This window comes from Sardina pilchardus, chromosome 6, assembly GCF_963854185.1.
Source record: "Sardina pilchardus chromosome 6, fSarPil1.1, whole genome shotgun sequence".
Classification (NCBI taxonomy): Eukaryota; Metazoa; Chordata; class Actinopteri; order Clupeiformes; family Clupeidae; genus Sardina; species Sardina pilchardus.
In genome coordinates this window covers 18,431,530-18,458,460 of record NC_084999.1, presented here as the reverse complement: position 1 = coordinate 18,458,460, position 26,931 = coordinate 18,431,530, and the positions used below count along the sequence as shown (strand labels likewise).

The 26,931-nt window shown below is 40.1% G+C and overlaps 2 protein-coding genes and 1 long non-coding RNA gene across 4 annotated transcripts; 1 reads left to right on the top strand and 2 right to left on the bottom strand.

Annotated features, from left to right (window-relative positions):
- Positions 1 to 2,638: 2,638 nt before the first annotated feature.
- Positions 2,639 to 4,700, bottom strand: mcl1b (MCL1 apoptosis regulator, BCL2 family member b). The gene is made up of 3 exons (XM_062538843.1): positions 3,965 to 4,700; positions 3,412 to 3,662; positions 2,639 to 3,014 (listed from the first exon to the last, which is right to left on the bottom strand). The coding sequence occupies exons 1-3, from the start codon at positions 4,449 to 4,451 to the stop codon at positions 2,898 to 2,900; spliced, it is 855 nt and encodes a 284-aa protein (XP_062394827.1). The 5' UTR covers positions 4,452 to 4,700; the 3' UTR covers positions 2,639 to 2,897.
- Positions 4,701 to 8,237: 3,537 nt separating this feature from the next.
- LOC134082847 (uncharacterized) lies at positions 8,238 to 10,920 on the bottom strand. 2 transcript variants are annotated; one of them, XR_009939665.1, is made up of 4 exons: positions 10,825 to 10,920; positions 9,600 to 9,792; positions 8,365 to 8,472; positions 8,238 to 8,261 (listed from the first exon to the last, which is right to left on the bottom strand). It is a non-coding gene; the product is annotated as an uncharacterized LOC134082847 (long non-coding RNA). The 2 variants fall into 2 exon arrangements; XR_009939664.1 differs by lacking the exon at positions 10,825 to 10,920 and adding an exon at positions 9,875 to 9,954.
- hormad1 (HORMA domain containing 1) lies at positions 10,201 to 26,189 on the top strand. Its single transcript, XM_062538848.1, has 16 exons — positions 10,201 to 10,299; positions 10,671 to 10,730; positions 10,859 to 11,003; positions 11,099 to 11,162; positions 11,629 to 11,665; positions 11,838 to 11,858; positions 11,953 to 11,979; positions 12,092 to 12,159; positions 12,249 to 12,400; positions 13,062 to 13,219; positions 23,802 to 23,906; positions 24,173 to 24,230; positions 24,318 to 24,370; positions 24,543 to 24,626; positions 25,554 to 25,625; positions 25,789 to 26,189. Exons 2-16 carry the CDS (start codon positions 10,695 to 10,697, stop codon positions 25,876 to 25,878), a joined length of 1,170 nt encoding a protein of 389 aa, XP_062394832.1. The 5' UTR covers positions 10,201 to 10,299; positions 10,671 to 10,694; the 3' UTR covers positions 25,879 to 26,189.
- The last annotated feature ends 742 nt before the right edge of the window (positions 26,190 to 26,931 follow it).

Genomic DNA, 26,931 nt, shown 5'->3' with positions numbered 1-26,931 from the left:
GTCTTTCAAGCGGCCCTCACAACGACTTAGACTTATCACAACCTGAAATGGCAACGTATGTTTGTTTCATGATAGATTTCCATATCTGTGACTACACCTGGCTGATAAGATGAACAGTGCTGTTCAGGTAGTTCCTTCCCTGTAAGCTGTCCACAGGTCCCTGGGCAGCACTATGGGACTTTGGTCTAAAACTAACGAGCTAGCTATAACATGCAAAGCCCTGCAAACACCAGCCTTATTTGCACTGCTAGAAGCTAACAAACATGCTAACTGGTGTCTTTTGGGGACATGGTTAGCAATGTCATGCTGTGCAATTTTTTGTCTGTGTTCCTGCCTAGAACATGTTGTTCACTATTAATTTAATTTGTATTGTTATTTATTTGTATGTCGCTTTGGACAAAGGCGTCTGCTAAATAACCATAACCATAACCATAACCATAACCATAACATACCACATGCATGTCCTGAATGACTGGCGGAAACTACACGTGTTAATCTGTTCTTTATATAATTATGTATCATCATGTTGAATTTGAAGATGACACCAAAACCACAAAGGCCTATAAAATCATACATCAAAAAAAGGACATTTATTGCAGCTTTGCTCTAATCAGGTGGTGCCTAATCTCCTCGGCAGCTTACTCTTCCTGATTCCAGTCAGAGTGGCATTTAAAGAGCAGCCACAGGGAAATGTTTGTCTTTAAATCGACCTAACCTTTAGGCTAGAACAAAATCAACTCACATAGAAAAGTATTTTCATATAAAGATCTCCAAGCAAACACACCTGCTTGGGGAGCTTCTGTTCTAAAGATAATTTTGGGACATTTTGTTCTTGTGCCTTTTGCTATGCTTGCAGCATATTGTTATGATCTGAACGAATCCGTGGGATGGACTCAAGATCCTGCAGCCTAGCTGAGGCAGTAAACATGTGAAGGGCCATGCATGTGTTCTGCTGGTTGGGAAATGTGCACATGATCACTCTGTCTGTTTGAATGTGTCCTTCAGCATTTGCCTTGAGTCAACTCCACTGCTGTTACTCTCCCAGTTGGGCGTTTTCAAGGAAATGATAGACCCATGTCCCATGAGCACATGAATAAACAACACGTGAATGTGCTCCAGGGACTTGCCTTTGAAATCCTCATTTCCCTTCCCACAACTCCTTAGGAGAGACCAACACAACTGTGTCTTCCATTGAGCGCTCAAGGGACATTCACACCAAGAAAGATAAATAACAAAAAAGTATCTTTCTAAGTATGAATAATGTCCACACCTCTATAACGAGGAAGAATGACATAAGTGGGGATCCCTTTCAGAGCGATTTTGAGAACAATAAAAAGCTGACAGCCAATGTTTCCCATAGGATTAAGCTCTAGTCCTAGGCTGACCCTAGACCCAGCCTGATCTGCCGGCGATTTGGATTTCGTCTTGCAGCTCAGGCTGGAAACATTCACTTCTATCTCTCCTGTTTCCTGTCCACGTTTGCTGGGTCCAATCAAAAACTGGCTTATCCACTAGGCGCACCCGGATCGCTGGTCTGATTGGTTGAAGGACTATCCAAGCGTTTGGAGTCATTTGAACTAAACCCATTGATCAGCCTCTTGTGCAGTAGAAATAAAGCAGACTCCCCAGACTAATGTTCAATCTTAAAAGATTGATCTTAGTATGATGATAGCCAGATTACTCTAGTCCTTGACCAGAAGAGAACGCCAATGCAGATCTCGAGATCAGTCTCAAGAGATTATAAGTGATTAAAAAACCTTTATGCGCAACCAATCCAATCGAAATATGTGAATCATTTACTCTACGGGCTCATTCTGTCTCTAAAACATTTGCAATGACTTGGCGTAATGGTGGTCACCATGGGTGTGCACTGAGTGAGATTGTGTTTTGTTTGCCTGATGCAATAAAAGCATGTGCCTTGCTAATGAGGGGGGGGGGGAGTCCTTCAGGGGCAATCACTTTTACCCAGGGACTTACACCGTAACCACAAGGCATCAACAAGCCACAAAAAAAAAAGAAATAATTAAAAACACCATATGAAAAATGTGTTATCACATGCTACACCAGTTTTATTTGTGACGTGGTATTTGTGAACGTGATTGGATTTTGTGCTGTGTTTGTGGCTGAGACAGACATCATCTCACATCAATCACTCGGTCAATCAACAAAGAGTCCACTCTGCTCTTCTCTCAATGACCGAGTTCATCCCATCAAGGTGTGATGACTCCATATCAGGAACTTAAAAGCTATGAATGAAGCTACAAGGAAGAAAGCTTTATGAGGTCACAGCCATTACATGTAAAACAGGCCTATCTTTGAATCTACTTCTTAGTTCCTGCTTTGTCATCCTCTCAAATTGTGCTGGAAATGCTATAAAACTAGAAAAAAATAGCTAAAAAGCCCAAAACAGAGTGATAAAATCTGTGACAACAGTGAGAAGAAGAAAAACAGCGAGACATATCTCGACGCTGCAGTTGCAGAATGGACTAGCCAATCAATATACATATTCGTGATGAGCTGAAAATAGACTTGACTAGGATTGGTGCATCACAGAAGTTAACTGCAAAATAGCTTCTCTTTTATATCACATCTGGTGAGGTGTGCAGGCTAGTAACAACACTGGATGCTACCCAAGATATGTTTTTCCAGAAAATATTTAATATAAAAATAAATATCTCTATATTACAACATTCTAATAGGCAATAGTTAGTCCTCTGTAAATGTTCAAATGTTTGATTCTCAGTCCAAAATCCACTCCAACTGCTCCTTTCAGTCAATGTTCAACATAAAGGCAGTCATCATGTGACTCATTTACACAGAGGTTCTCTGGTCCTGAGAAATTGTGCCCATGTTCATGGTTTACTCATCTCTTGCGATCTCTTGCGATTAAAATACATTCATCTGATGAGAAATGCAAGCCCTGCTCCAATCCCAGCCATTCCTGCAATCACCGTGAGTGCTCCCCTCACAGCAGACTCTGGGTCCTGCTCATGAAAAAACTCCACAAATCCTTCCTGTGAACAGTTAGAGAAGAGCATGGTCAAGCCTCTACGATTCTGCAGTGTGATTCCTCAAGTTCAAACACCAGTCACAACAACAGTTTCACAATACAGGAAAGCCATTTGCTGCATAAGAGGTGCAATAAGTTCAAGAGCAGAACAATCAGGAAATGTGAAGCAATCATCTTCTCAATGAAGAAATACAGTGCATTCCCTAAATCATCTAAATCAATCAATAAGGAAAGCCAATAATTAACAAACACTGCATGGCCTGACATTGATAACAAATCTTGAGTCAGTGCCATGTTGAAGACATCCTGTCATAATGATTTTACTAGGTGGGATCAAGTGGGTATATGACTTCCAAAATGAGAGCATATTTTTTTTCAAAGATTAAGACAAGCCAGCTTACCCATTCCTTGTTGTTGATCATCCAGTCCAGTTGGTCTGAGAGCAGATAAGAAGAGATCAGATTGCCCACTTCTTCAATCGAGCCCTCCTGTCCCCTGGATTTCAGATGACTGCACAGCACTGCACCGAAGGAAAACAAGCTGGCTATCCGCCCCCAGTTAGTTTTGCCATCACTGAACATGTCTTTGGCTACACTGGAGATGAAGCTCATGTCATCCCCTCGCTCATCAAAATTAAGTCTGTTGATCATGCCTGTAGAATCAAAAAGTGCAGTTTAGCAATTTACCCTATGGATCAGACTATAGCAAAACACAACTAGGCCTACTAAAAACGTGTGACCACGGCAAAGCTGACAGCGTTATTCAACGTCACACAGTATCCTAGATGGAAGCCCTTATTCCAGATTTCAAAACTGGGTAATGGTTGAATTTTTAACATTTAAATTAATCTTTTGAAAGACATGCCTTATTGAAACATGGACAATTGGCAAACAAATAAGTTAAAAACGTTAAGTACAGGCTTAAACATGAACAGGACGTGACTAAGAGCATCACCTTTGTATACAAGTTCGTGCTTTACGACTAGGCTCTTCACAAGGCGGTCCATGGTGGCTAGCGCCTTCGGCTGGGAACACCGTGTATGTTTGAGCCCGCTGTAACTGCGAAAGAAAACTTCCACAAGGTTCCTTGTATCATTTACCAACTGAGAATTAATTGAATCCTCGGCCAAAGAGTCTACGTCCTGGGAAGACTCGGGAGAGGAGGCCTGTGATCCTCCTGCTTGTGAACTTCCGGAAAAACGACTCGAGAAAGCATTGCTTCGCGTCGTTATACGCCCCAGATCCGTTGGACGAGACGCTCGGTTGATGTCCTTTCCATTGGCAAAGTCAGTGGCTTTCATATTGTTAGCCAAGGGCCGTGACACAGAGTCCTCATTTTCTCGACGAATGCATTGCATAAATCCGTCTTCGACGACTCCATTGTAAGGTAGTAAGGCGTTTATCACACTCGCTGTTGCGCGTTGGGCTGTGGCAAGAATCATCTTTTCAACTCGTTTTGACCTCCAATACGCCTAAATCCAGAGTGAATGAATTTATCTGAGCTTCAGAGCCTGCTAAGCAGCCCCTCAGATGTCCTCGCACATGTCTTATCCTTCCTCAATCAAGAAAGAAGTAGGACTTGATGGCAGACACTCACACTACACAGCAGCACGCTATGCGCTCAACCCGTAGACAGTAAAAAGAGACTTCACCGAGCTTATGTTACCACCACTTGTTCTGCCCACGCAGCCGTAGGACTTTGGCTGCTATGATTGCGCTCAACTGCTCAAGCTCCGCCTCTTTTGTTTTTTGTAATACGTCGTACTTTCGAGTGGGTTTTGTGCTTTCCATTTGACGTGATGAGCCACCCACCCATATTTTATATTATAGATTAGGCTCTGGCATTGTTTATGTAGTCTAGCTACCTGTTAACACAGCTAAAACAACACTTTTAAAGCATCGCATGTTTAAGCTATCATTTGAAACGGTTAATCCGAAATCAGCACCGACTCGAACTAGCCTGTCTATGGACTCATGACCAAACAAAAAAAAATGTGTTCCATAAAACTGGTAGGCCTACATCCACGCCATGCTAGTGCCTGAAGGCAAAAATGAAATCAACGCACCACACCATAAACCACTCCGTTGTCTTATATGCCTCAAGCCTGATCTTACTCACAACCCGTGTACTTGATTTTCTCTGAACTGCACCTCAATTTTCTATACGTTCTAAACTCCTGTAGACAGTCAGAGCCTTGAGTCAATCTAGCGCCCAATCAATCAATCCTTGTGCGCCCTCTTGTGGATCACTAATGTGATAAAGTGCTCTACCATAAACCATGAAGAAACAGCAATATACCTAGCCTACTTCTACTACTAAAAGTAAAATAATGGCATAACATATCATGTGAGACTTGTTTGTTTGTTTGTTTATTTATTTTAAATAAACACATTCACTTTTCCCTGATAGCCATTTCAGACTGAATAAAAACAAGATGCTTTCAAATGCATAAAATATAATACACAAAAAAAACCAAAGATAGCCCAGTGTTAATCGCTGTCAACAAAAATACAGGACACTGAAAAAAAAAGTTCAATACATTCAAAACGCATAACACATCCATGTCCAATGATTTAACAGATGTTCACACAGCCGCAAATCTTTGCACAGTGAGTGTATCAGTAACACCAATGGTGTTAAATGTGTGAGATGAGCTTGCTCTAAAGGTATGCTGAAAGAAGACGACACTAGTTGACAGAAGAGTTTTACTTTAGTGGCTGCACCAGCAACCCTCACATGAGTAGCTTTGCTATGATCAGTGATGAAACGAAATGTAAACAAGTATGAGTCACTTAAAGCCCAAATCTTCCCTTTCATATGCATTTGCAGACATTTGTAAACCTACAGAATTTCAGACTGAATTGAAAGTCTTGAAAAATGTCGGATTGCAGTCTAAAGGAGGATTTAAGAGGTTATTTATCTGACCTAAAACAGACCAGGTAATAACTGTCTGAATGTAGGCTACAGGAAGCTATCTATTCACTTAAGATATTATATAAACTAAAATAGATACCTGAATGTAAAGTAAGCTATCTATTCAAAGAAACTCTTACATCACATCCAATACTTAGCTGAAACATACACAAATTACTAAAGTGGGGAGGATAGGAATTCCAACAATGGCCCAAAATAGCTAGCAAGTTGCCACACATTCCAGAAAAGGGGAAAATATTTTATTTAATTTAGCTGTCATGAAGTAACATTCTAAAATTACTTTCAATAGCAAATAAATGCATGAACACTATTAATTAGTAATTAACAGCATGTACGCTGCTACATTTACATATAGTGAGTTATACACTGCATTTTTTTTAGATTGTTGCTCAATTACGTCATAAAATCACAATCATTCCTTTTAGTGTTCTACACTATGTTGCAGTAGCTGTATATTTTGGGGACTATAAAGGCCTAGGCGTTAAGTGCCAAAATAAAGTTAATTTCAGAGGTACTGCCACTGAGAGAGCCAAAAAGAACAACAAATGTCAACAACGTACCAGCAAAGCCATCACTTATATTGGAACACTTATGTCCTAGTGGCTTTAAGCGTTTCCTGATGTAAAGGCATTCCTTGAATAGCACACTTACTCTGACTGTCACATTCGTGGTAGCTTTGATATACCTCCCCTGCTCTTAAAGGGATATTCCGCCATTTTTGGAAATACGCTCATTTTCCACCTCCCCTCGAGCAAAACAATCGATATTTACCTTGTTCCCGTTCATCCAGCCAATCTGTGAGTCTGGCGATACAACTTTTAGCTTCAGCCTAGCATAGATCATTGAATCGGATTAGACCATTAGCTTCCCGCCTGCTAGCTTCATGTTTAAAAGTGACTAAGATTTCTGGTAATTTTCCCATTTAAAACGTGTCTCCTCTCAAGTTAGAAAGTGCAATAAGACCAACTGAAAATGAAACCTGGCGTTTTTCTAGGCTGATTTGACATGGAACTACACTCTCATCTGGCGTAATAATCAAGGCAACTTGCAGCTACTGGCACTACTACTGCTTGTTGTCTATGGGGACTATTTTCAGATGCTGCGTACGATATCACTGCGCCTATGGTACGTTTGCAAGTTGCCTTGATTATTACGCCAGATGAGAGTGTAGTTCCATGTCAAATCAGCCTAGAAAAACGCCAGGTTTCATTTTCAGTTGGTCTTATTGCACTTTCTAACTTGAGAGGAGACACGTTTTAAATGGGAAAATTACCAGAAATCGTAGTCACTTTTAAACATGAAGCTAGCAGGCGAGAAGCTAATGGTCTAATCCGATTCAATGATCTATGCTAGGCTGAAGCTAAAAGTTGTATGGCCAGACTCACAGAATGGCTGGATGAACGGGAACAAGGTAAATATTGATTGTTTTGCTCGAGGGGAGGTGGAAAATGAGCGTATTTCCAAAAATGGCGGAATATCCCTTTAATACCAGTTTGTTTATATCCTCTGACTATATCTAAACTTTTATGAAAGAAATGTAACGGTCATTATGCAAATGGGAAATGTATAGCTTTCATAACCACGCATGGTTTGTGTCACTGATAATGACATTACCTTTGTTTTCAGGTTCTTGTTTGAAACATATAACAATATATTCTTTGAACATTATATAATATACTATTTATAGTATACAAATAATAAATTCCAACTGGATCTGGATCACATCATTTCGTACAAAACTGTGCATAGAGATGAAAATTGTTTTTTTTTTTTTATGATTATGTCCCCAGCTCCTCAGCACAAGAGGTAGGCACTAGTGCTGTGTAAATGCTATATAAACAAAGAAAAAATTTCATCCGGCTCTCTCACACTCCTTCACAACAAAATGAAAAGCTTTTTAGTCTAAAAGACTTAAGTAGGGTTCAGACCAAAGATTCCCGAAGAGACGAGCCGCGACGTTCTAAAACCTTGCGACTGCGACTCAGCGTGTTTAATGCTCTGCGACGGCTTGCAACTACGTGCAACTTCTAATTCACACCGCTGCAACTCAGTCTCGTCGCGTCGGGAATCTTTGGTGTGAACTGGGCTTTATGAGCTTGAATCACACATTTCTGTGAGATCATCTGAGAGGGCGAGTGCGACTGAGAACCTCAGGTCAGCCAACCAGTTTGCTTGTGACTGAGGGCCTTCTCTGAGGGAGGTCCTGTAGGGTGGGTATGTGGTCTCCCGTGACAACACTCCTGTCAGGAAGTGCGGTAGGGAGCTTGCTCTTCTTCGCCTTGGCCATGTTATAATCACCCGAGTCGAAGTACTTTTGCTAGGAGAGACAGAGTGAAAGTAGCAGTTGCACATGTTATTTCATAGACCAAAACTGACTGACCAATTCAATCTATTGGTTTGAAATTGTAATGATGACCAACCCCTTTTTGAAGTCTTTTCATTAAGAAGTCTGAGCCACCTGGCTTTTGACCCAAGCTAGGATATTTTGGCCTTGGTTTCACCTCTTCTGTTGTAGTTTGGTTGGAATCCTGCATGTCCGACAAGCAAATTAAACAAATAAATGTTATCCGACGAACCAATTAACAATTGCTGAAGAAATTATAGAATAAAAGTTCAATAGTGGCTAACAGTCATTTTGGGAGTTGAGGATGTTGGAAAGAGCACTTTATACAGACTTAATGACAGCATCCGCTTTGATTTTGTACTAACTTTTAAACAAATGCACACCAATTCTTACCAAGTTTGATATGTATTATCTATTCTACACATCATACACTCACAAGGTACAGTAAGACTTACTCTGATATACTCTGTGATTTGAGATTGGCAGAAATGTGTAAAGATAGCTGGAATTGCATAGGCCTGGCCATCTAGGTTTATGATAAGCATATAGGCTGTTAATGGATGCAGTTTGCTCATTTAGCAAGATTATTACACAGAGTAGTTGGTTGTAAAGCATATCTGTACAGCTGATGGGTTAAAGTCCATGTATATGCTTAAACTCACTAGAACATTGTGTACTAAAGATTTATATCTTAGACAGTAAATGATCGGATCTAATGCCACTGCATGGGACTTGCTGCGCAGACTTTGCTGATTCACTTAGTATCTATTACAAATTTATGACCTTCTATTTATAAGCTCGCTAGGAAATGCAGACCAAACTGAAGTATTTCTACACTCAGAGCAGCACATGCATGTGCATAAACAATCATTTAAAGTTGAATTGCTTATTGAAATAAAGTCTTGAATTTCACAAGCATCAACACATGTTTCACAGCAAAGTCAGATTTCTGTGGAGGTTAACTTATCTTTACACTTTGAATTTTACTGACCAGTAAGTAACTGAAGGCTAGTTTTAAAATGTTGCAATCTGTTCATTAGTGGAAGCTTACATCGACAAAAACAATAGGCCAATAAGGCTGCAGTTCCTTTGATGCTATTCCCAAGCCAAACATGTACAATTCGGCAAAAGCAAGCGTGCGTCACGTTCTAGCTAATACTTTTTGGAGACAGAAAACACTCTGCAGTGGTGAGCTATGGTAGTCCTATGTTAACGAATAAACAAACTTTAACTCTTCAGTTAAATAGCTTTAACTAAACGCGATCAGGGTGCATCGGCAAGATATTTGCCAGTGTGAAAACATAAACTAACCTTTTTACCCCCGCAGAGGTCAGACTGAGTTTCTGCAGGTGATGACATTTCAACGGGGACACCCTGATGTATTGTCCCAGCACCGCAAGTGTCGTCTTGCCCTCACCTGTGTTCAGTCAGACGATGGTGCTGCCGCTGTTCAGTCTAAAATGGCGAGACATCAGTGACATCATTCCGCGCCAGTCTGCACCGTCTGCACGAAAGCGACATGAGATTTGCAAATCATAATGTACAGTTACCAAAGTGTGTAAATAAAATACATATGCTTCACGTACATGCAACCTCGGCAAAACCATGATTAGCACAGCAGACAGCTACAACACGAATCGCAGCTCATAGCCTACGGATATTTTAGGGATAGGTTGTGCGATAATGCAGAGTCAGGGTGCAGAGAGAAACGTACTGCACGAAAAAAAAGTTTTAGATCAGACCACCCTTTTTTTGGTCTGCAAACGTAACACAGTGTTTCAGCAAATCATGCATAATAAATCACAAATTCATTCACACCTCCTGTATAAGAGAGCAGAATGAATAGGCATGCAGGCTGGGCTGCCAATGTCACAGCTAGAATTTTACCCAATCTTCCCCTTAAAAACCACCACGCGCGCAGCAGGTAAATGGAACACATCAAACTGCAGTCTAGCGGGAAGTCAAAGTATAGTCAAAAGACACAAGACACAAGACAGGGCAAAAATCTCAGGTGAAACACAGAAGTGTATGTTTTTGGTGGAAATTCCAAATGTGACCATGTTTTCAAATAGTTAATTGATTAGATGCCTTCAGAATCAAGGTATAATTGTTGCAAAAGTAGTTGGTTGCGCTAACCAAAGTTAGCATTTCGTAACCGTTAGCAAGATGTGACGGCTAAAAGTTAGCCTGATAAACTACGTTAGCAAAATTAGGTTAACTGCTATGATAACTAGCAATGATGTTAGAAAGAATTGGGCACTTTTGCAAAACATCGATGTTAAAAGTTAATTCAAATTAAGGTACAATGTTACAATCAAATTCACGTCTCATCAAATTCACGTCAACAGTTTGAGGTAATGTTAATCAGAATCTCTCTCATAGCCAGGTGGGGTGCTAACATAAAAAATGGCATGTGAACAGCGCTTGCGGGCGGTTAATCAGGTAAGGCAATCTGTGCATCAAGACAACTTGTAAAACTAAGTTACCGTCAACTGTTATTCAATTAATGGCAAAGTTGACAACAACCTTAACTTACTCATTATTCCACACTTATGTCACTCACCTCACAGGAAACTCAGCTGCTACCTAATGTAGTCGTCACTGAGCAGCAGTCTCTGGTCGTTGTGAAGAAATTGCTGGCCATTGCAGTGTCTACCATCACATATCTCAGAGGCCTCTTTCCAGAGAGAGCCTATGGCAGTAAATATGTAGAAGGTAAGGAGAATTCTCTCTTTGAAGGCTCTCCAAACATTGTTTTAATGGTGTTAAAAGCATGGGGAAATGAACATTTATGCATTCTCTTTTTACAGAACAGAAGGTGATGATACTGAGGGATGAGCGCAGCTGCCCAGGGGCTAAACAAATAGTTGGATGGTGAGTTGTTGGTGGAATTAACATTGGAACCTATGAAATACAAAGGGACCTATGTCTACAATTTAGTTCTAGGCTGAAAAGCTGAAAAAGGTGTCTAAACGCTTATTTCCAACAGTGTTTTGAAATTGCTTGTGTGTGTGTGTGTGTGTGTGTGTGTGTGTGTGTGTGTGTGTGTGTGTGTGTGTGTGTTTGTGTTTAAGTTAGTATAATAAAAGTGTAACTACAAAAAAGTAGGCATAAAGTATTAAAGTATGATGAAGGTGAAATACAATATGAAGAATGAAGACATACAGTATACTCAACATATCAATGTGTGTAGGCTATCATTAAAACTACGCTGCACTGTACCACCTCACTTGTACAGTTAAGTGCAGTGATCGTTATGTGAATGAACAATGACAGGCACCTTCCAAAATTCTCGATGTCGATGTCAACCGATTTAAACCCTTCTCTCTTCAACTTGCAGGATGCATGGGTGTTTTGATGCCCTTCAGAAAAAATACGTAAGTCAGTTTACTGTGTGGTCTTGAATATTAAGAGGGCATGCTTGGAATATACTTAGAAAATGGTTGCTGTGTTTGCTTAGTATGAAGGAAAGACGTTACTGATATAACTTTTGCATATATTTAACTATTGCACTATATATAACTTTTGCGGAAATCTTCTCTCTACCAGCTCCGTACAGTTCGTCTGTCAGTGAGTATGGTCTTCAGACTAATAATTTCAGTAATTTTCATTTATTAAAGCATAGTTTCATGCATGTTTTAATTACTATGCTTATGTCTTCTAGATTTACACGGATCCAGAGAATCCACAGGTATGAAAGACAATAAATTGCAGGATAATATTATGCCATAATATTATACCATAGGCTACTGCAGGAAGGATCTGTTATAATTAAATGTTTAAACATTTTTTTAACACCACAGAAAGTCACAGAGTGCTATCAGTTCAAAATCCAGTACAATAAAAATGGTCCTCAGATGGAATTTGAAAGGTGATGATGAGTTCCTTTTTAGTGTTTATTAGTTTGCATGTAATATGTGACATGTTTTAAACAAATGCTCTCTACCACTATTGGAGCAGCAACAGCAACAAGAGAGTCTCGAAGATGTCGTGCAGCAACACCAAGAAGGCCAGCATCCTCCTGGTGCGCAAGCTCTACACCCTGATGCAGTACCTGGGACCACTACCCGACAGTGTCTGTCTCAGTATGACCCTCTCATACTATGACGATGGTAACAACACCATATGCTAATACAATGCTCCATGCCTGGTCTCTATTGTTATGAAATTCAATGTTTTATTTACTTGTTTCCCCAATTGCTTGTTACATCTTACTTTCTATGTGTAAAGCACTTTATGCTGTACTGAAAATGTGGTATAGAGTATATAAACATACTTAAATTGATTTATTTAGCATTGATTTGAAGAAATCTGAAACAGGGATGCAGATCTCATCCCATTTTGCTGGGAAGAGCCCAGTTAGATGCAAACTTATTTATTTTCAGGTTCTTGTATAGATATGACTTTTGATTTTGATTTTGGCTGGTAGGGAACGTACCCAAGTCTCTCTAAACAATAGAATGGTTTATCATGTTGTTTTTAGTACATGTAACACTGGCTGGCTGGTAGGGAACATACCCTAGTCTCTTTAAACAATAGAATAGTATATGTTGTTGTTGTTGTTTTTTTTTTTTTTGCTTTTGGATTCCCACCTTACCCGTAGCAGAAGAGCAACTGAGTACTAATTTATAGACTCCTGAGCGCCCTAAGCCCTTTTGTGTTTTCTCAGTATATGTTGTTGTTTTTAGTACACTGAACACTGACCAGCTGGTAGGGAACGTACCCTAGTCTCTCTGAACAATAAAATGGTATATCATGTGGTTCTTTTGCCAGTCACCCCTCAGGAGTACCAGCCGCCAGGGTTCAAAGAGGGCACCAGTAATAGCATAACATTCGAGAAGGAGGGAGTGAAGTTGACCATGGGCGAAGTGGTCACTCCCTTCCATACCCTGAAGGTGGACGTGACCACAGAGAGGGAGCGCCTGGAACAGGTGAACTGAAATCTGTCTGGATATAAACGTTTGGCAGTCTTCACCTGCATTACTGTATTTACAGTTTATTTATTATTTATTATTATTGAGAAAAATTTTGGTATTTACGCAATACTGAATTAACCATAAGAAAATAAACAAACTCACTAATGCAGTGATATGCAGAGCAGTAGTAACTACATGGACCTGACAAGACATGATCAGACTTGTTTATGTGTATGGCGCTTGGTAGTATATGAATACTACATTAGTCAAAAAATAATAGTTTCAAATAATACTAATAATATGATAATAATAATAACTACATGTAGAAATGTAGAAATGTAATTCCATGGAAGGAATTGCCATTGCATGTAAATGCAAAAAGGTTGCTGGCTGTGTAAAACATTGTATTAGGCCTATAGTTAAAAAGACAACTAGGCTACACAGAAGAATAGATAAATAACAATTAATACCCGATTACAATTCCACTGAAATTACTTGGAAAGTCACATTTAAAAAGTGATTTATGAAAATGCATCAAAATTGTGGATATAGGCTATTTTGGAAAATAACTCTTCATTTATTAGAATTTAAAAGACTGAAATGAAGTTGCCAACTTCAAACGAGTTGCAAGAGCTGACTTTAGTAGCCTACAGTGAAAAGACTGGTAGGATAGCTTACATAGCCTTCATATCTACACTAATGCAGGTTAAAAGTAGGCCATAGGCTATAGACTTAGACACCATTGGAATACGGAATACAATCTCAAACAACGCCAATCAACGATGATGCAGCAACAGGTAGGATATCTAGCAAATGTAACGTTAGCTTACAGTAGGATATTTTATGTAGGCTACACATATTACAGGATGAGCTAGTATGTTCTTTGAAGTGTTTCCAGGTGTGTAATTTGTGAATGATACCGAAAGCTTTAAATGATCGCCTGACTGGCAAGTCCCTATATATAGCTGAAACGACTAGCTTGCTAACAAACAAACGTGAAAATGATAGCAATGCAGTTTGTACTAGAAACAACTGTGAGAAGAAGGCTTGAACCTAAATGGTGCAACTAGTAGGCCTATATGTCTATCAGGTTGGACTTCACTTAAAACGCTGGGTGAAGATCGGTGTCGTGTAGGCTGCTCTGTCGAGATGGCTAACTTGCTTGTCGTTAGCTAAATACAGTGTTTACGTTGACGTTAGGTTAGATTGTCTTTAGCTGTTGATAACGTTACCGAGAGCAAACCGGTTACTGTAATGATATAACGATATATCAAGTAAGGAGTAGCCTTACAGGAGACAAGACGATAACGTCCTGGTTTACAGCAGCTGTGTGGCATGGTAGATGTTTTCACAGCTGTTACAGCTTAATGAGTAGACGTAACATTCAGGTTTAGCCTGGTTTAGCGCAGCGGTGGCATGGCTTTGGATCAAAGATCCTTGATTACTGACAGCTGAGCACTGACGTAACAATTCATCTTTGCCGCCAAAGGGTCTCAATGTAAACTCTATGGGAATTTTAAACTCTTTTATCGTAAATATCTCAAAAAGTATAAAGTTCACACATTTGAAAAATACATAGAACAAATCTCTGTGTAGGAGTGTTTGAATGACGTCAAACGGTTCAGTGGTTTTAGAGCCTTTGATCGTTGATTTTGGTCGGAAGAAGAATAATTATCCCGATAATAATAAGAACAGGGATAACAGTACATAGCATTTACATGCCATGTAATAATCATTAATAATAACATAGAATATCAATAAAGAAAATAATGTGAAGTCCATTCCACTGACATCAAAAGCCTGACCAGATGTGGACAGTAAGACAGGCCTAGGCCTGAGTCTATTTACCATCAAAAGGGTCATGCTGCCCTGAAGCCCGAGAACATCAGTGATAACATGGGCCGAAGGAGATGGCATGTTGGTCTGTATGTCTAGGATTTTCCATCTGGTCAGAGCCAGTTTTGTGCAATGGTTGGCACCTGTCACATTGGGGTGATTTACGTTCGTATGTTTTAGTATAACTGGCTAGGTTTTGACTGTGAGACGGATGAAAGAAGCGAATCGAGGCAGAAGCCGCTTCTAATACCAATCACGACTGTTAGACTGTGCAGTTTTACTGTTCGAGACTTAACCTGTGTTCTGTTATTCATTGTTGCACCATCTGCTATAAATCATCATCTAATCACCGATCCTGATCTAACCGTCAAACCTTATTGAAAGACCATCTTCAATACAGACATTATAACTAAGACACAATGCAACAATCAGAGAATCCAACATTTTTTGTGAGAGAGTGTATGTGTATACATACATACTGTATGTATATGTGTATATAAACACAAAGTTTGTATTTATTTGCAGTGTATTGAGATGCCTGCTCAACCCTTAGACAGTGTAATGTAGACAAAAGAGAGAAAGCTTGAGCAAGCGTATGTCTGTTTATGATGGATGGATTATGATTAGTCCTTGGGTAGAGATCATTGGGCCCATTGCCTTCTCTCATTTCCTAGTGTTTCTGTTGTGGAGGGTGGTTGAAGTGCAACACTAGGGCAAGCAGTCAGCTGAATATTAGTTGTGCAATTTAATGTGTAAAATAAGATGAAACATAATATGGAATTTTTTTTGGAATGGATGACAAAATAGAAGTATTAGTTAATATAATGTTTAATATATTTTAATGCAATTCTTAAAATGTATTAAATGTAATATTTTAAAATGTCAATTTAAAAAAGTCAGCGCCTGGCCCTCTTCCTCTTTGGCAGCCATGGCTGGGGCTCCCCACTGATGTCCATGTCAATCTGTGGAGCGTAGGAGTTCAGGGTGGGGGTGCTGAAGGACTCGGTGATGTGCAGCCGTCCATCTGCGTCCACTGTCTCTTCACAGGTGGGGCAGGACATCCTCTCCCAGAGACGCTGCTTGATGGCGCGGCCCATCACGAGGTTGTACAGGCGTTTTTCCCCAGCCTTAGTCTTCAGCATGGGGTCCACCACTGTGTGGTAGATGGCCTGGTAGTCCTCCACAGAGTGGCCATGAATCAGCAGAGGCTCACTCAGGGCTGCGGAGAGAAGAGAGCTGCTCTGGGCCGAGGTGGGGGCCACAGACAGCAGCGGGCGGAAGTCTGGGAGAACAGCAGCGTTTTAGATGTAGCGCCCCTCCACGGGCTCGGACATTTGCCGAAAGTTGCTCTCCTCAGCCATCTCCCTCCTTTTCCTCTCTTTGGCCTGTACCGGTCAAATGGAATATAGCTCTAATTATGATGATTATGGTAATTTATTAAAAAAGATATAATTGTATATATATATATATAATTTTACCAAAAATATGAATGCTTGACTTGATATGTGGCATAATGTTTTTGTACCTTTGCCATAAGAGAGGAATCATCCAAGTGGGGAAAGAACATGTCCTCCCTATCTATCTCTTGCTGCCGTCTTCTCAGGTCCCATCACTGGGCCAGAGTCCAGAGAGCGGAGATGTTTTCTTTTCTGGCCATGTTTCTCAGTGGAGCGGTACTTCTTGCAGTATCCATTATGGTCACAGGGTGCCTCTTGATAGGCGTGTGCCGTCACAGAGGTTCCTGTCTTTGGACCGGAGGTGTTTTGGTTCCCTTTGCAGCTGAATTTCTTTATCAGCTGAAGTTCCTGCTGGAAGTTGATTGTGCATCCAGCCTCTGGGACCAAGTCAGGGACTTGCTGTGCAAGTTCCAGCATTATGGTGGCTATCTCCAGCCTCTTCATCAGGTCGTTGGATTTTTGATGGTTTCCCTGTGGTGCCTAGGTTAAGTAGGTGCATGCACATTCCCTGTGGTGCCACCTTTTTCTGTGGTGCTTTTTTCAGCTTAGGAGCTTACAGTTTGCGAGAGAAAATAGTTAAAGAGTTATTTTAAAGTACATACATGGTTGCATGGTTACATTTCATATAAGATTGGAAATGAGAAAAGAGTCTCTACGTGTGGTCTGTGACTCTTACTGGAGCTCTTGCAGACTGAAGCCAGAGACACCTCAGTCTTCTGCTTAGGAATGCACAGCTTGATCACCAGGGGCCCATTGGAGATTCCCAGGCCTTGTTCAGCCTGATCTATGCAAGGCACCACTTGGCAAGGCTTGGCATGCTTCTTCCTGCGACCCACATGCTCAGATGCCTCTGGGGCAGAGGACAGGGTGAGTCCAGAGACTTTGCAGGTGCTCACACATCCATTCTTAGCTAGCAGTGAGGATCCAGGGTAATGCTGAGGCAGAGCTGAAAGATTGTCTCCACAGCCAAGGATCTCGCCAGAAAGGATGGGTACAGGGAGAGGACACTGAAGAGCTGCAGGCAGAGCCTTCTACATAACAGTCTTCCTGGTCAACTTCTCCCCAGTCTGAAGATTTTTTTTCTTAGAGAGGGGTTGTCTCTAGATAAAAATCCTCAAAATGCTTAGACGGTACAACTTGCCTTCTGAGGCTATAGGGGCCACTGGTGGCTCGCCCTATGTTGTATAATAACATCTGTAATATCATAGGTGTATGCTATCCATATGTAAAAGAGCTGGATTTGTCTTTACACTTATGAATACTTACACTTATGGCTTAATATCACATTAAAAACAAATTTAAACATACCAAAAAGGTGAAATCCATCAGAAGTGTTAAAAGTACCATCTGGAATAATGTCTTACCTGTTCCATAACGTTTGTTAAGAAAGTTTTCCAAAAAAACTTCAGATAGTGAAGAGCAATAGGTTTCTGTGACTGATATTTCATGAAAAGTGAAGAGTCGTTTGGGTTAGGTTGTCAATGGTGAAGATTCTAAAATTCTCCGCCAAAGATCCTTCTTTACTCCGCTTTAACCCTCTCTGTTATAATCTTCACTTGACTTTTAGTATGTCTTTATTTGAACAAACAGACATTTCCTGTAGTTTTAATCAAAGTTTCTAGAGCTTTCATTTTCAATGAAGCTGAGATTGCAGAAAAAATTGAAGTAACAAGAGATATGGTAAAAAAATAATTGTGATTAAAATAGAGAGAAGAAAAGCAGTTCCAAGGAATTACAGTGCATGAAAATGCATAATTGCAAACCAAATTCACAATGTGAAATCCTATGGCAGATGATTGTTTTACAGAAAAAGCCACGTTTTTGCGCAAATTAATTTACGAGTTGACATCGGTTGACATTAGCTAACTTCATGTAATCATATTAGCCCAGCTTGCCGTTATATTATAAACTTTTTTTTTTCATGCTAGCGTGAACGTCTCTTTTTAGTACACCAGAAGCATACATAAACGCCTCGACATGGTAGTGATTTTTACAGCTTAAAATGAATTTATTTTCATTTTGAAAGAAACAACACAGTGAGGCAATGGAAAATGCCACTTGCAGGTCGTTTGTTTAGAACAGGAAATCGCGTTACCGGGACAACGTGACACTTTCACTTACGCACTCTACTGATGTGGATAGGTTGTTTTAATGTTTTAAATTGATGTTGAGACATATAGCCTACTGTTAGTTTAATGGATGTTTAATGTTTAGCTAATGTTTGCTATCAGGTTGCATAGCTAACATAGCTGATGCGTTTAGCAGTTATGCAAACTATGCTAACAATGGCAACATGCTAATCAGGCTACTTAGCTGATGTTTGCTAGCAGTTATGCTAACTATGTTAACAATGGTAATGCTAACCATGCCAATCAGGTTGGTTAGCTAACTTAGCTAATGTTAGCAGTTATGTTAGCACTGTTAACTATGCTAACAATGTTAATCATGCTAATAGGTTGGTTAGCTAACTTAGCTAATGATTTCTAGCAATTTTGTCTAAAATGGTTACTATGTTAACAATGATAACTATGCTAACTAGCTAACTTGCTAGTGAAGACTTATTTTGAAGCAGTTGTAGGATAGTTGAACAGTTAAATAGTTATTTAATAGTGAATTATTGTAGTTAGGACTTTTATTTTGAAACCGTTGTGGGCAGAGGATACAGTTGTGGGAGTCATAGTTAATGTCAACTGACAGTTGGAATGGCTGAATAGTTCAATAATAGAGCAGTTTAAATACTTAAATTATTTAAAGGTTAAATTTCAGCTTAGCCACCACAAACAACTAATGTGTAAATAAACTGCTAAATATACATATATTGAAACATTTCTGTCTTAAAAAGCGATAAAAAGTATCATTTAGGGGTTTTCTGCAAAGGTAGCATGTTTAATGTAACTGGGTGATGATGTCATACGAGGAACTCGCAACCCATACTCTGCTAGATTCTTACTGTACGGCTATATGGAGAATGAATGAGGATGTGTGAAACCATCAAATTCTTTGTGGACCACAGCCCTACACTTTTGAACTGGCCAGGCGTGAGAGAGAGGAGAATGAATGGAGTTGGCCAGGTGTCCTGGTGAGTAGTTAGAGCTAATCAAGGCTAGCCTGGTGCAAACTTAACCCGGATAACATAACGGAACAAGCTTTTTCAAAATCTTGCCGTCATAGAAAGCAAGGAGGGACAAAGACATTATTTACTTATGGTGTCAGTCCTAATCGGAGCTGTGATGCACACAGTGCACAAGTACCAATCGCTAGTTCAGGTGCGCTATCTAAAGCTATCAAATTGCACACAGCAGATACTAGCAATACACACTCACTAGCCGCTTTCACACTGCACAGAAAGGCAATTTCAAGTGCTAACTTCATGCACGGTCATGGAACAGATGGATGGAGTGTTTGTGTGAAATAATATAAATTACATGTAAAAGCCATTACGTGAGAGGATTTGGCCTACAAACATGTAACATATCATGAGTAGGCAGCAAGGCTCATTGTACAGTTTTTTTTTTTTTTTTTTTCAAATGCATTAATTTCATTTGATTAAGAATGAACACAGTAGAGAAATTTACAGTCAGTGTTGCCAACTTAGCGACTTTGTCGCTAGATTTAGCGACTTTTTGCCGTCTCTGGTGACTGACAACAAATCTGGCAACTTTTTCGTGTGTCTGGCGAAACACTTAGCACTTGAAAACTCCCAACTTCTAGATTCGACTGGAACTTCACGGGATGGGTTTCAAGCAGGTTTCAAGTGCTGCTGCATGAGAACTTTGCGCCTATCTAGTGGTGCTTCGCCTGTGATGAGGCCGAATATAGTTCCAAGTAAATATCTGCCCAGGTAATAGCCTTGTTCAATTTTGCATTATGATTTGTACTCGTTTGGAACACATGCTCCCAAGATACAGTATATTTAAAAAGAAATGTAGATGTCTCGGTCACTTTTTTGGAGGACGTGCTAACTGACTCCCTTCATTTACAGCAACTGTGCTAAGCTAAAGCTAAAGTAGACTCTGAACAGAACGGTAGACTTAGCAAGCTAGCACTAGCAAAGTTGTTGTTAGTCTATATAGCAATATCCAATGGATCATACCGTTCACGTGTTTTCCATCCTTGATGTAAGAAGTAAGCATATTTATTCCCTGCACCGCGTGCAAACAAGATCCACTGTGGTCGATCTTCAGTGTGTTTGCTTGTTGTATGTCTCTGCATATGCACTCTGCAGGCAGATACTAATCATCCAAATGGCCCTACTGCCATCTAGCGGTTGGGATCGCTAGTACAGTCTTTTTACAAGCCTGAAACTCTGTTTCGCTAGTTCGCTAGATTTCGCTAGTTCAGTCTGTTTACAAGCCTGATTTTTAGTGAAACTCTGCCAGATCGTTCCCAAGCCCACCCATGAGCCCTCCCCATTGAAAAATGCAATTGACGTCAATGGCAGTCAACGTAAGTGTTTAAATTGATGTTTTTCGATCTGCATCTGGTGGTGTTTGCTGTTATGTCTCATATGTACATATGGCTCTGCAGGCAGATACTCCTCGTTCAAATGGCACTGGCACCATCTAGCGGTTCAGATCGCTAGTTCAGTCTGTTTACAAGCCTGATTTTTAGTGAAACTGCCAGATCGTTCCCAAGCCCACCCATGAGCCCTCCCCATTGAAAAACCCAAAATTGACGTCTATAGACGTCAATGGCAGTCAACGTATGTGTCTAAATTGACGTTTAAAGACGTCAATGGCAGTGAATGAGTTAAGGACAGAATAGTCCTTGCTGTGCAGTGTGAGCGGCCAGTTCGGACGCAATTTTAGTTTATATTTTCGTCGTTTTAGTCATTCTAATTATAAGGAAAAGAAACAAAACTATACTGATGTTGCTTTTGAACAGAAGAAAGCAGAGGCAGAGGGTTGGAAGTAGGGAATATCTCACGCCTCAAACGTCATAGGCTATAAGCTCTCACGTCCATCTCGGCGAGCAAAACTGCAAGCAGGCTACTGTGCGCGTGAAGCTACTGACGTGAACTTTCGCATCTAAAATACTCCTTGCCATGTAAACCTTGGGATCGGATCCGCCGATCATTCCGATGGTTGCATGTAAACGTAGCTACAGAGAGGTCTCTACTGAGAGTAGTTGATACCGGTGTAATCAATTTAACTGGCTTGAGCCAGAGTGTATGCTTAACCCTATGAGCCCGACGGACGCAAAGTGCGTCAAAAAACACACCCATTCTTCTCTGTTAAATTGCTCCACGATTATTTGTCACAGCGAGATGAGACGAATACTGCACGAAAGAGCAGAACCGGGGCTTTCCAACGAGACTAGACACTTGTCTGTACGATCAAGTATGAAAATAAAATAAAATCATGAAGTTAAATCAAAGTATATCATATTTACAGTCTATATTGCTCTGCGTTCACCCAGGCATCCAGCACTCTCGCTTGAATTACTCACGCACCGGGCATCGCACAGACACGACACGCATATCAAATGAAAGAGGAGGAACAGAGCTTTCCATTTATACCAAAGACATCGATCCTGTTGTGTTATAAAAACAGACGAAGTGACAAACAAATCATAATGTCATATAGCTTCGGCTACCATTACTCTCGTTTGATTTACTCATGAAACCGCTATCAGAACGATATGGCACGCATGTCAGATGAAAGAGGAGAGATAGAGCTATCCACAGATACCAAATATAACCTTCTAGGCCATAAAACAGACGAAGTGACAGCAAAATAATAACTTCATTTAGCTCCACTTACCCCATGTTTTTTGTGGCATAATAGCCTATGTTCATAATCCAACGTTATCATGTGTTTCTCGATGGCAAGTCACGTTCATAATACGGTTTTGAGATCCTAGCAAACTCCTGTATGGTATCCAATTCAAGACTCATATTGCATCCAAATTTGTTTGACAAATAAACACTTTTTTCCCTTTACTTTGTTCATTGCAATGCAGAAAAAAATATTATGGAGAATCATCATCTGTGCACGTCATGTGCGCTACCACGCAAACAAGTCAGGTCAGATAAGCTCGTGTCACAAATATGGAGCGCAAAAAGTGTCAAAAAGTCATTTCTCATCACTAAATAAAAATGGCCATTTATTTCTGGAAGGCACACACCACATATTTCTGTAAATTGCTCAGCCCCAAAGTATACCTCCACCATGGTTCTTATATTGCCGTTTTCAGGACAGTCAGGCCTACACAACCATGCAAGTTTAGTCGAGATATGAGCTTGCTGTGGTGAGATACACGTCAAAATGTAAGAATTTGTATAGTATGCTTTTTACATTTTTATCATTTAAAAATCTAAATCAAATCAATGCAAGTATTTATACATGATATTGTGGCAGATCTGGGTAGCCTAGACTGTGCTGAAAAAAACAATATATAGCATGTGTGAATGGCACTTACAATGACCAGGATAAATGCTTCTAACTAGAGGTAGTGAAAATGCCCTTAAAACAGCTTAGGGCTCATAGGGTTAATTGTGTGTGATGTGTTCTGTTACCTGTTGAGTTCCTGAAATTGTTGTGTCCCTTTTAGGGGAACTGGGGGGTGGGGTTTTAGGTGCGTGTGTGTGCGTGTGTGTGTCTACGAAGGAGTTGGACATGGAGTTAGGTCTGTTAATTAATGCTCTGTTAAAAGTGGCTAAAACTGAGTTGTGGCTAAAACAGCAACTTGGTTGTGATATAAGCTACTTGGTTGATAAATAAAGCACGGGAAGTTTCCCTCAAGTGTGACAAAGTGTCTGGAGTATCACAATATTTATCCTGGCTGTAGCCTAACTTTAGATGAAGGAGTAGGCTACTGTATATGAGTTTCACAATAGGCTATGCGCTCTATGCACGGTGGTAGACATTTAAATGTTAAAGCCTAATCGTGACTGCCAAAAGACGGGGATCAACACCGGGGGTTGACATTGATTCAGTGAAGTTAGCTTTATTTACAGCTGTCTAGGTATCTATCTAGGTATCTCATGGTCTGCGTTATTTTAATTCATGTAGCCTAGCAATTTTGCCTGGCTTGATAACGTTAGGCTATTTGTTTAGTCGGAAATCGTTAGGTTTGTTAACACTAACCGCACTTTGTGCGTATGTGCCAGATGTGGACTAATAATAGCAGAAGCAAGCTCGGACCTGTCCAAGTTGTTTGTAGCCTACATAGCCTGTATGGAGATGGATAGGCTACAGTCAGTCAGACAAGTCAGACTTGTTGAAGCTAAATGCACAGTCAATTGTCAATTGTGTGGCATAGCATCATTGTTATTGAAGTATACAATATTTGTGTTTTTACAGATAGATGATCTCGATCCCCTGGGTGCCAAAGACAGACCGGCTGTGAAGATGCCAGAGGAGGAGGAGGTAGTAGAGATGGTGTCCAGGTCCAACGTTACTCAGCAGGTGAACGTTTCAAACACTTGAAGCTTTTTTTTTTATAACTTTTATTTTTGGTATTTAGCAATGCATACACAAATACAATTCAGAGTAAACCATAGCCCTCCCATCCCCTTCCAACACTTGAAGCTTTTGATGTACCAATGAGAGCTGCCATTATTCTTCAATATTTTATAATGTTTATACTTGTACAGTGTTGTACTATTGTTTGTGCTTCTGCAGTGTTTTGTCCAACATCTTCAAAGATTGGATCTGTTTTTTTCTGCTTGCAGAGTAACATGCTGAATGATGTACAAATGACTGATACGGAAATAACCATTGAGAATTCAGGTACATAAACTATGTAGAAAAGTTTGCATCGTGAATGCTAAGTTCAGTCTTTTGTGTCTTAGCAAAAATGCATGCGTGTCATTCCAGTCTCGTACCGAAGGGAAAAGAAACCAAGCAAGGAGGGACACAACAATTCTCAGGTAAGATATATAAAAAATAAAAATACATTATTATCCTAAGCTTTCCCTGTGTGCTTTAAGCAATTTAGCTTAGTGAAAGAAATGTGCAGTTCAAAGTCAAATTGAATTGCGTAAGTACACACATGTGTTGTATGGAAGGGTTTGGAATGTAATTGCTCATTATTGTGATCAGATGGAGTCTGCTGTGACGGAAACTAGCACGGTGGAGGGGGCCAAGAGGAGGACCAGGAGTGGCCGTGTCATAAACCCTTCAACGGTAAAGACAGTTTTATAAAAAATATACAGTATTTATTTCATTAATGAAAAACCATGACAGTCATTTTGATTCTGGCCTAGATACAAAAACCAGCAGCATTCATATCTGGTTGCAACACTGAAAGAAGACCCAGAAAGTAGCAAGTATATTGTAACATTACCGTGATTTCCCGTCTATTAGCCGCGGTTTATACATTGATTTTGCACAATTTCTTCAGCTATGAGGCTAATACATGGGTGCAGTTAATATGGTATTGATATGGTTTTGTTTCTTTTAACTCGCATAAAACACTGCCCTGCGGCTTATACACAATGCGGCTTATATGCGGGAAATTACTGTAAGGAGCAGGGATACTTCAGTGGACACACAGTATGCATTGCTGTCTCTAAACCGGTACTATCAATAGTTTTACTGTTACAGACACATCTCTCAGCACAAAAGCTCGGATACTCAATCACAGTGTTTGAAATAATATCTCAGACAATACAGCAAATACACTTTTTCTTTTCTTTTTTTTTTTTCTTGTCATAGCAACAGGGGTAACAAACACATGTTTCAGCCATTAGGCCTTCATCAGTGTCTGTTCTGATGACCAAATGTGTGTGGTATGCACCGCTGTAGGGAGGGCATGTCCACAGGGGCATACGTGTGCCCTTGCTGATAGACAGTATAGAAACAAGGCTGGCATGTAAATAATGTCAATATAAAATGGTGCCACAACAGTACAATAATGAAACATACAACTGTAGAAGCTAAGAGAAAGAGAGTTCCCAAGACATGCAGGCTAGAATGGAAGAGGATGTAGATTACACTTGAACTCTTCAGTCGTATATTAACCACACATAGTGCAAATGCACCATTTATCATGTGCTTCAGAGACTACTTCCAATTATAATACTCTTCAAATGAGATTCATTTTCTCTCCAGGAGACAAAAGCAGATACCACTGAGCCACTCAAGGAAAAGAGAAAAAAAGCTAAACCAGCCAACAACAAAGAGGTAAGCTGCCATTGCCAGTAAAGCGTGTGACCGTGCCAAATTAAAGGGATAGGCAGTGCAGAAGTTGCGCTTATTACTGTGTAGTGAGAAATGTTCTTCTATCCTCATTCATACGATTAAGTACCAATTATCTTTTTGAATGTCTTGTCTCACTTTAAAACAGCTGTCCCAGATGGACTTCCCTCTGAGTCAAGACCCTCAACCATGTCGCCCCCTAAAAAGAAAGTTTAGCCAACCGAAAGAGTACTTCTAATACTACTAATACTAATGTGTTTCTGTCTAGTCTCCTTGTAAACGTAATGACATGAATTTCGAAAGAATGTGGAAAAAATACTTTCTGAAATCTTTATGAATTCCTATTTCAGATGTTTGTTGAATGGTTTGCACAAATTGTTGCATTATTGGTTTTATCTCATGCATCTCAGATGAAGCATGTTATTTTTTATATGTAAACATTACAATGGAATATGTATTATTTAGAACATTTTGAAGATGCTATTCTATAATTTTTTTGTATTTATTTATTTATTTATTAGTTGTATTCATTGGTTATATTATTTGTTCTTTGAGGCATTTCTGAAGTATTTAATAAACTGAAATATCAGACACCTTTCTGCCTGCCTGTAAACTTGCAGCCACTAGAGGGAGTTATTTTCACAGATCATTGCAGTGCAATGCTCTGTGTCTATTGCTAACAGCAGTGGTACAGATGAGAACCTCCTGGTGCAGAGCATGAGATAGACAGACCACTTTAGAGAAATGTTTTTGTTTATTTTTTTGGTCTTGTGAGGTTGTGAAAGCCACTGAGGATAATAACCTTCAGGTTTGAGTTCCCAAATACAAATGTGTACCTGTGAGCAGTGCACTGTGAACCCGTCTCAGCTCTGATTACGGCAGACTGCATTTAATATGCGTTATGACCGAAATCAGTTATTGGTCAGGAGGATGCTTCCTTTTTTATGTGAAACTAAACGAAGGGACACGCAACCGGAACTGATGAGCCTCCTCTCCTTGCTGCCTATCACTAAGCCGTGGCCTTTTACAAAACAGGATGGGGACAGACGGGACTCAGGCGTGGGCTTGTTACACCTGCAAAGGCCTGGTCTCTCTGGGATGTTTAGCAGGAGAGAGTGAACTCTGTGACCTTGCCCGAAGGGTTGAACTGATTAGGGATTCCAGTAATCCTTTGAGCATCTATGACGGCTGCCTTTCAAACTATTGTTTGAGAAGATAAAAAAACAGACAGCCACACATACCTCACCAAGACACATAGTGACATTAAGCTTTAGTGTAACTAGTCCTTTCT

Coding starts and splice junctions, on each gene's coding strand:
- hormad1 (XM_062538848.1), top strand. CDS start 10,695: ATGGCATGTGAACAGCGCTTGCGGGCGGTTAATCAG. Junction 12,401..13,061: donor CCTCTCATACTATGACGATG/GTAACAACACCA, acceptor TTCTTTTGCCAG/TCACCCCTCAGGAGTACCAG. Junction 23,907..24,172: donor GGTCCAACGTTACTCAGCAG/GTGAACGTTTCA, acceptor TTCTGCTTGCAG/AGTAACATGCTGAATGATGT.
- mcl1b (XM_062538843.1), bottom strand. CDS start 4,451: ATGATTCTTGCCACAGCCCAACGCGCAACAGCGAGTGTGATAAACGCC. Junction 3,663..3,964: donor GCACGAACTTGTATACAAAG/GTGATGCTCTTA, acceptor TTGATTCTACAG/GCATGATCAACAGACTTAAT. Junction 3,015..3,411: donor TGATCAACAACAAGGAATGG/GTAAGCTGGCTT, acceptor AACTGTTCACAG/GAAGGATTTGTGGAGTTTTT.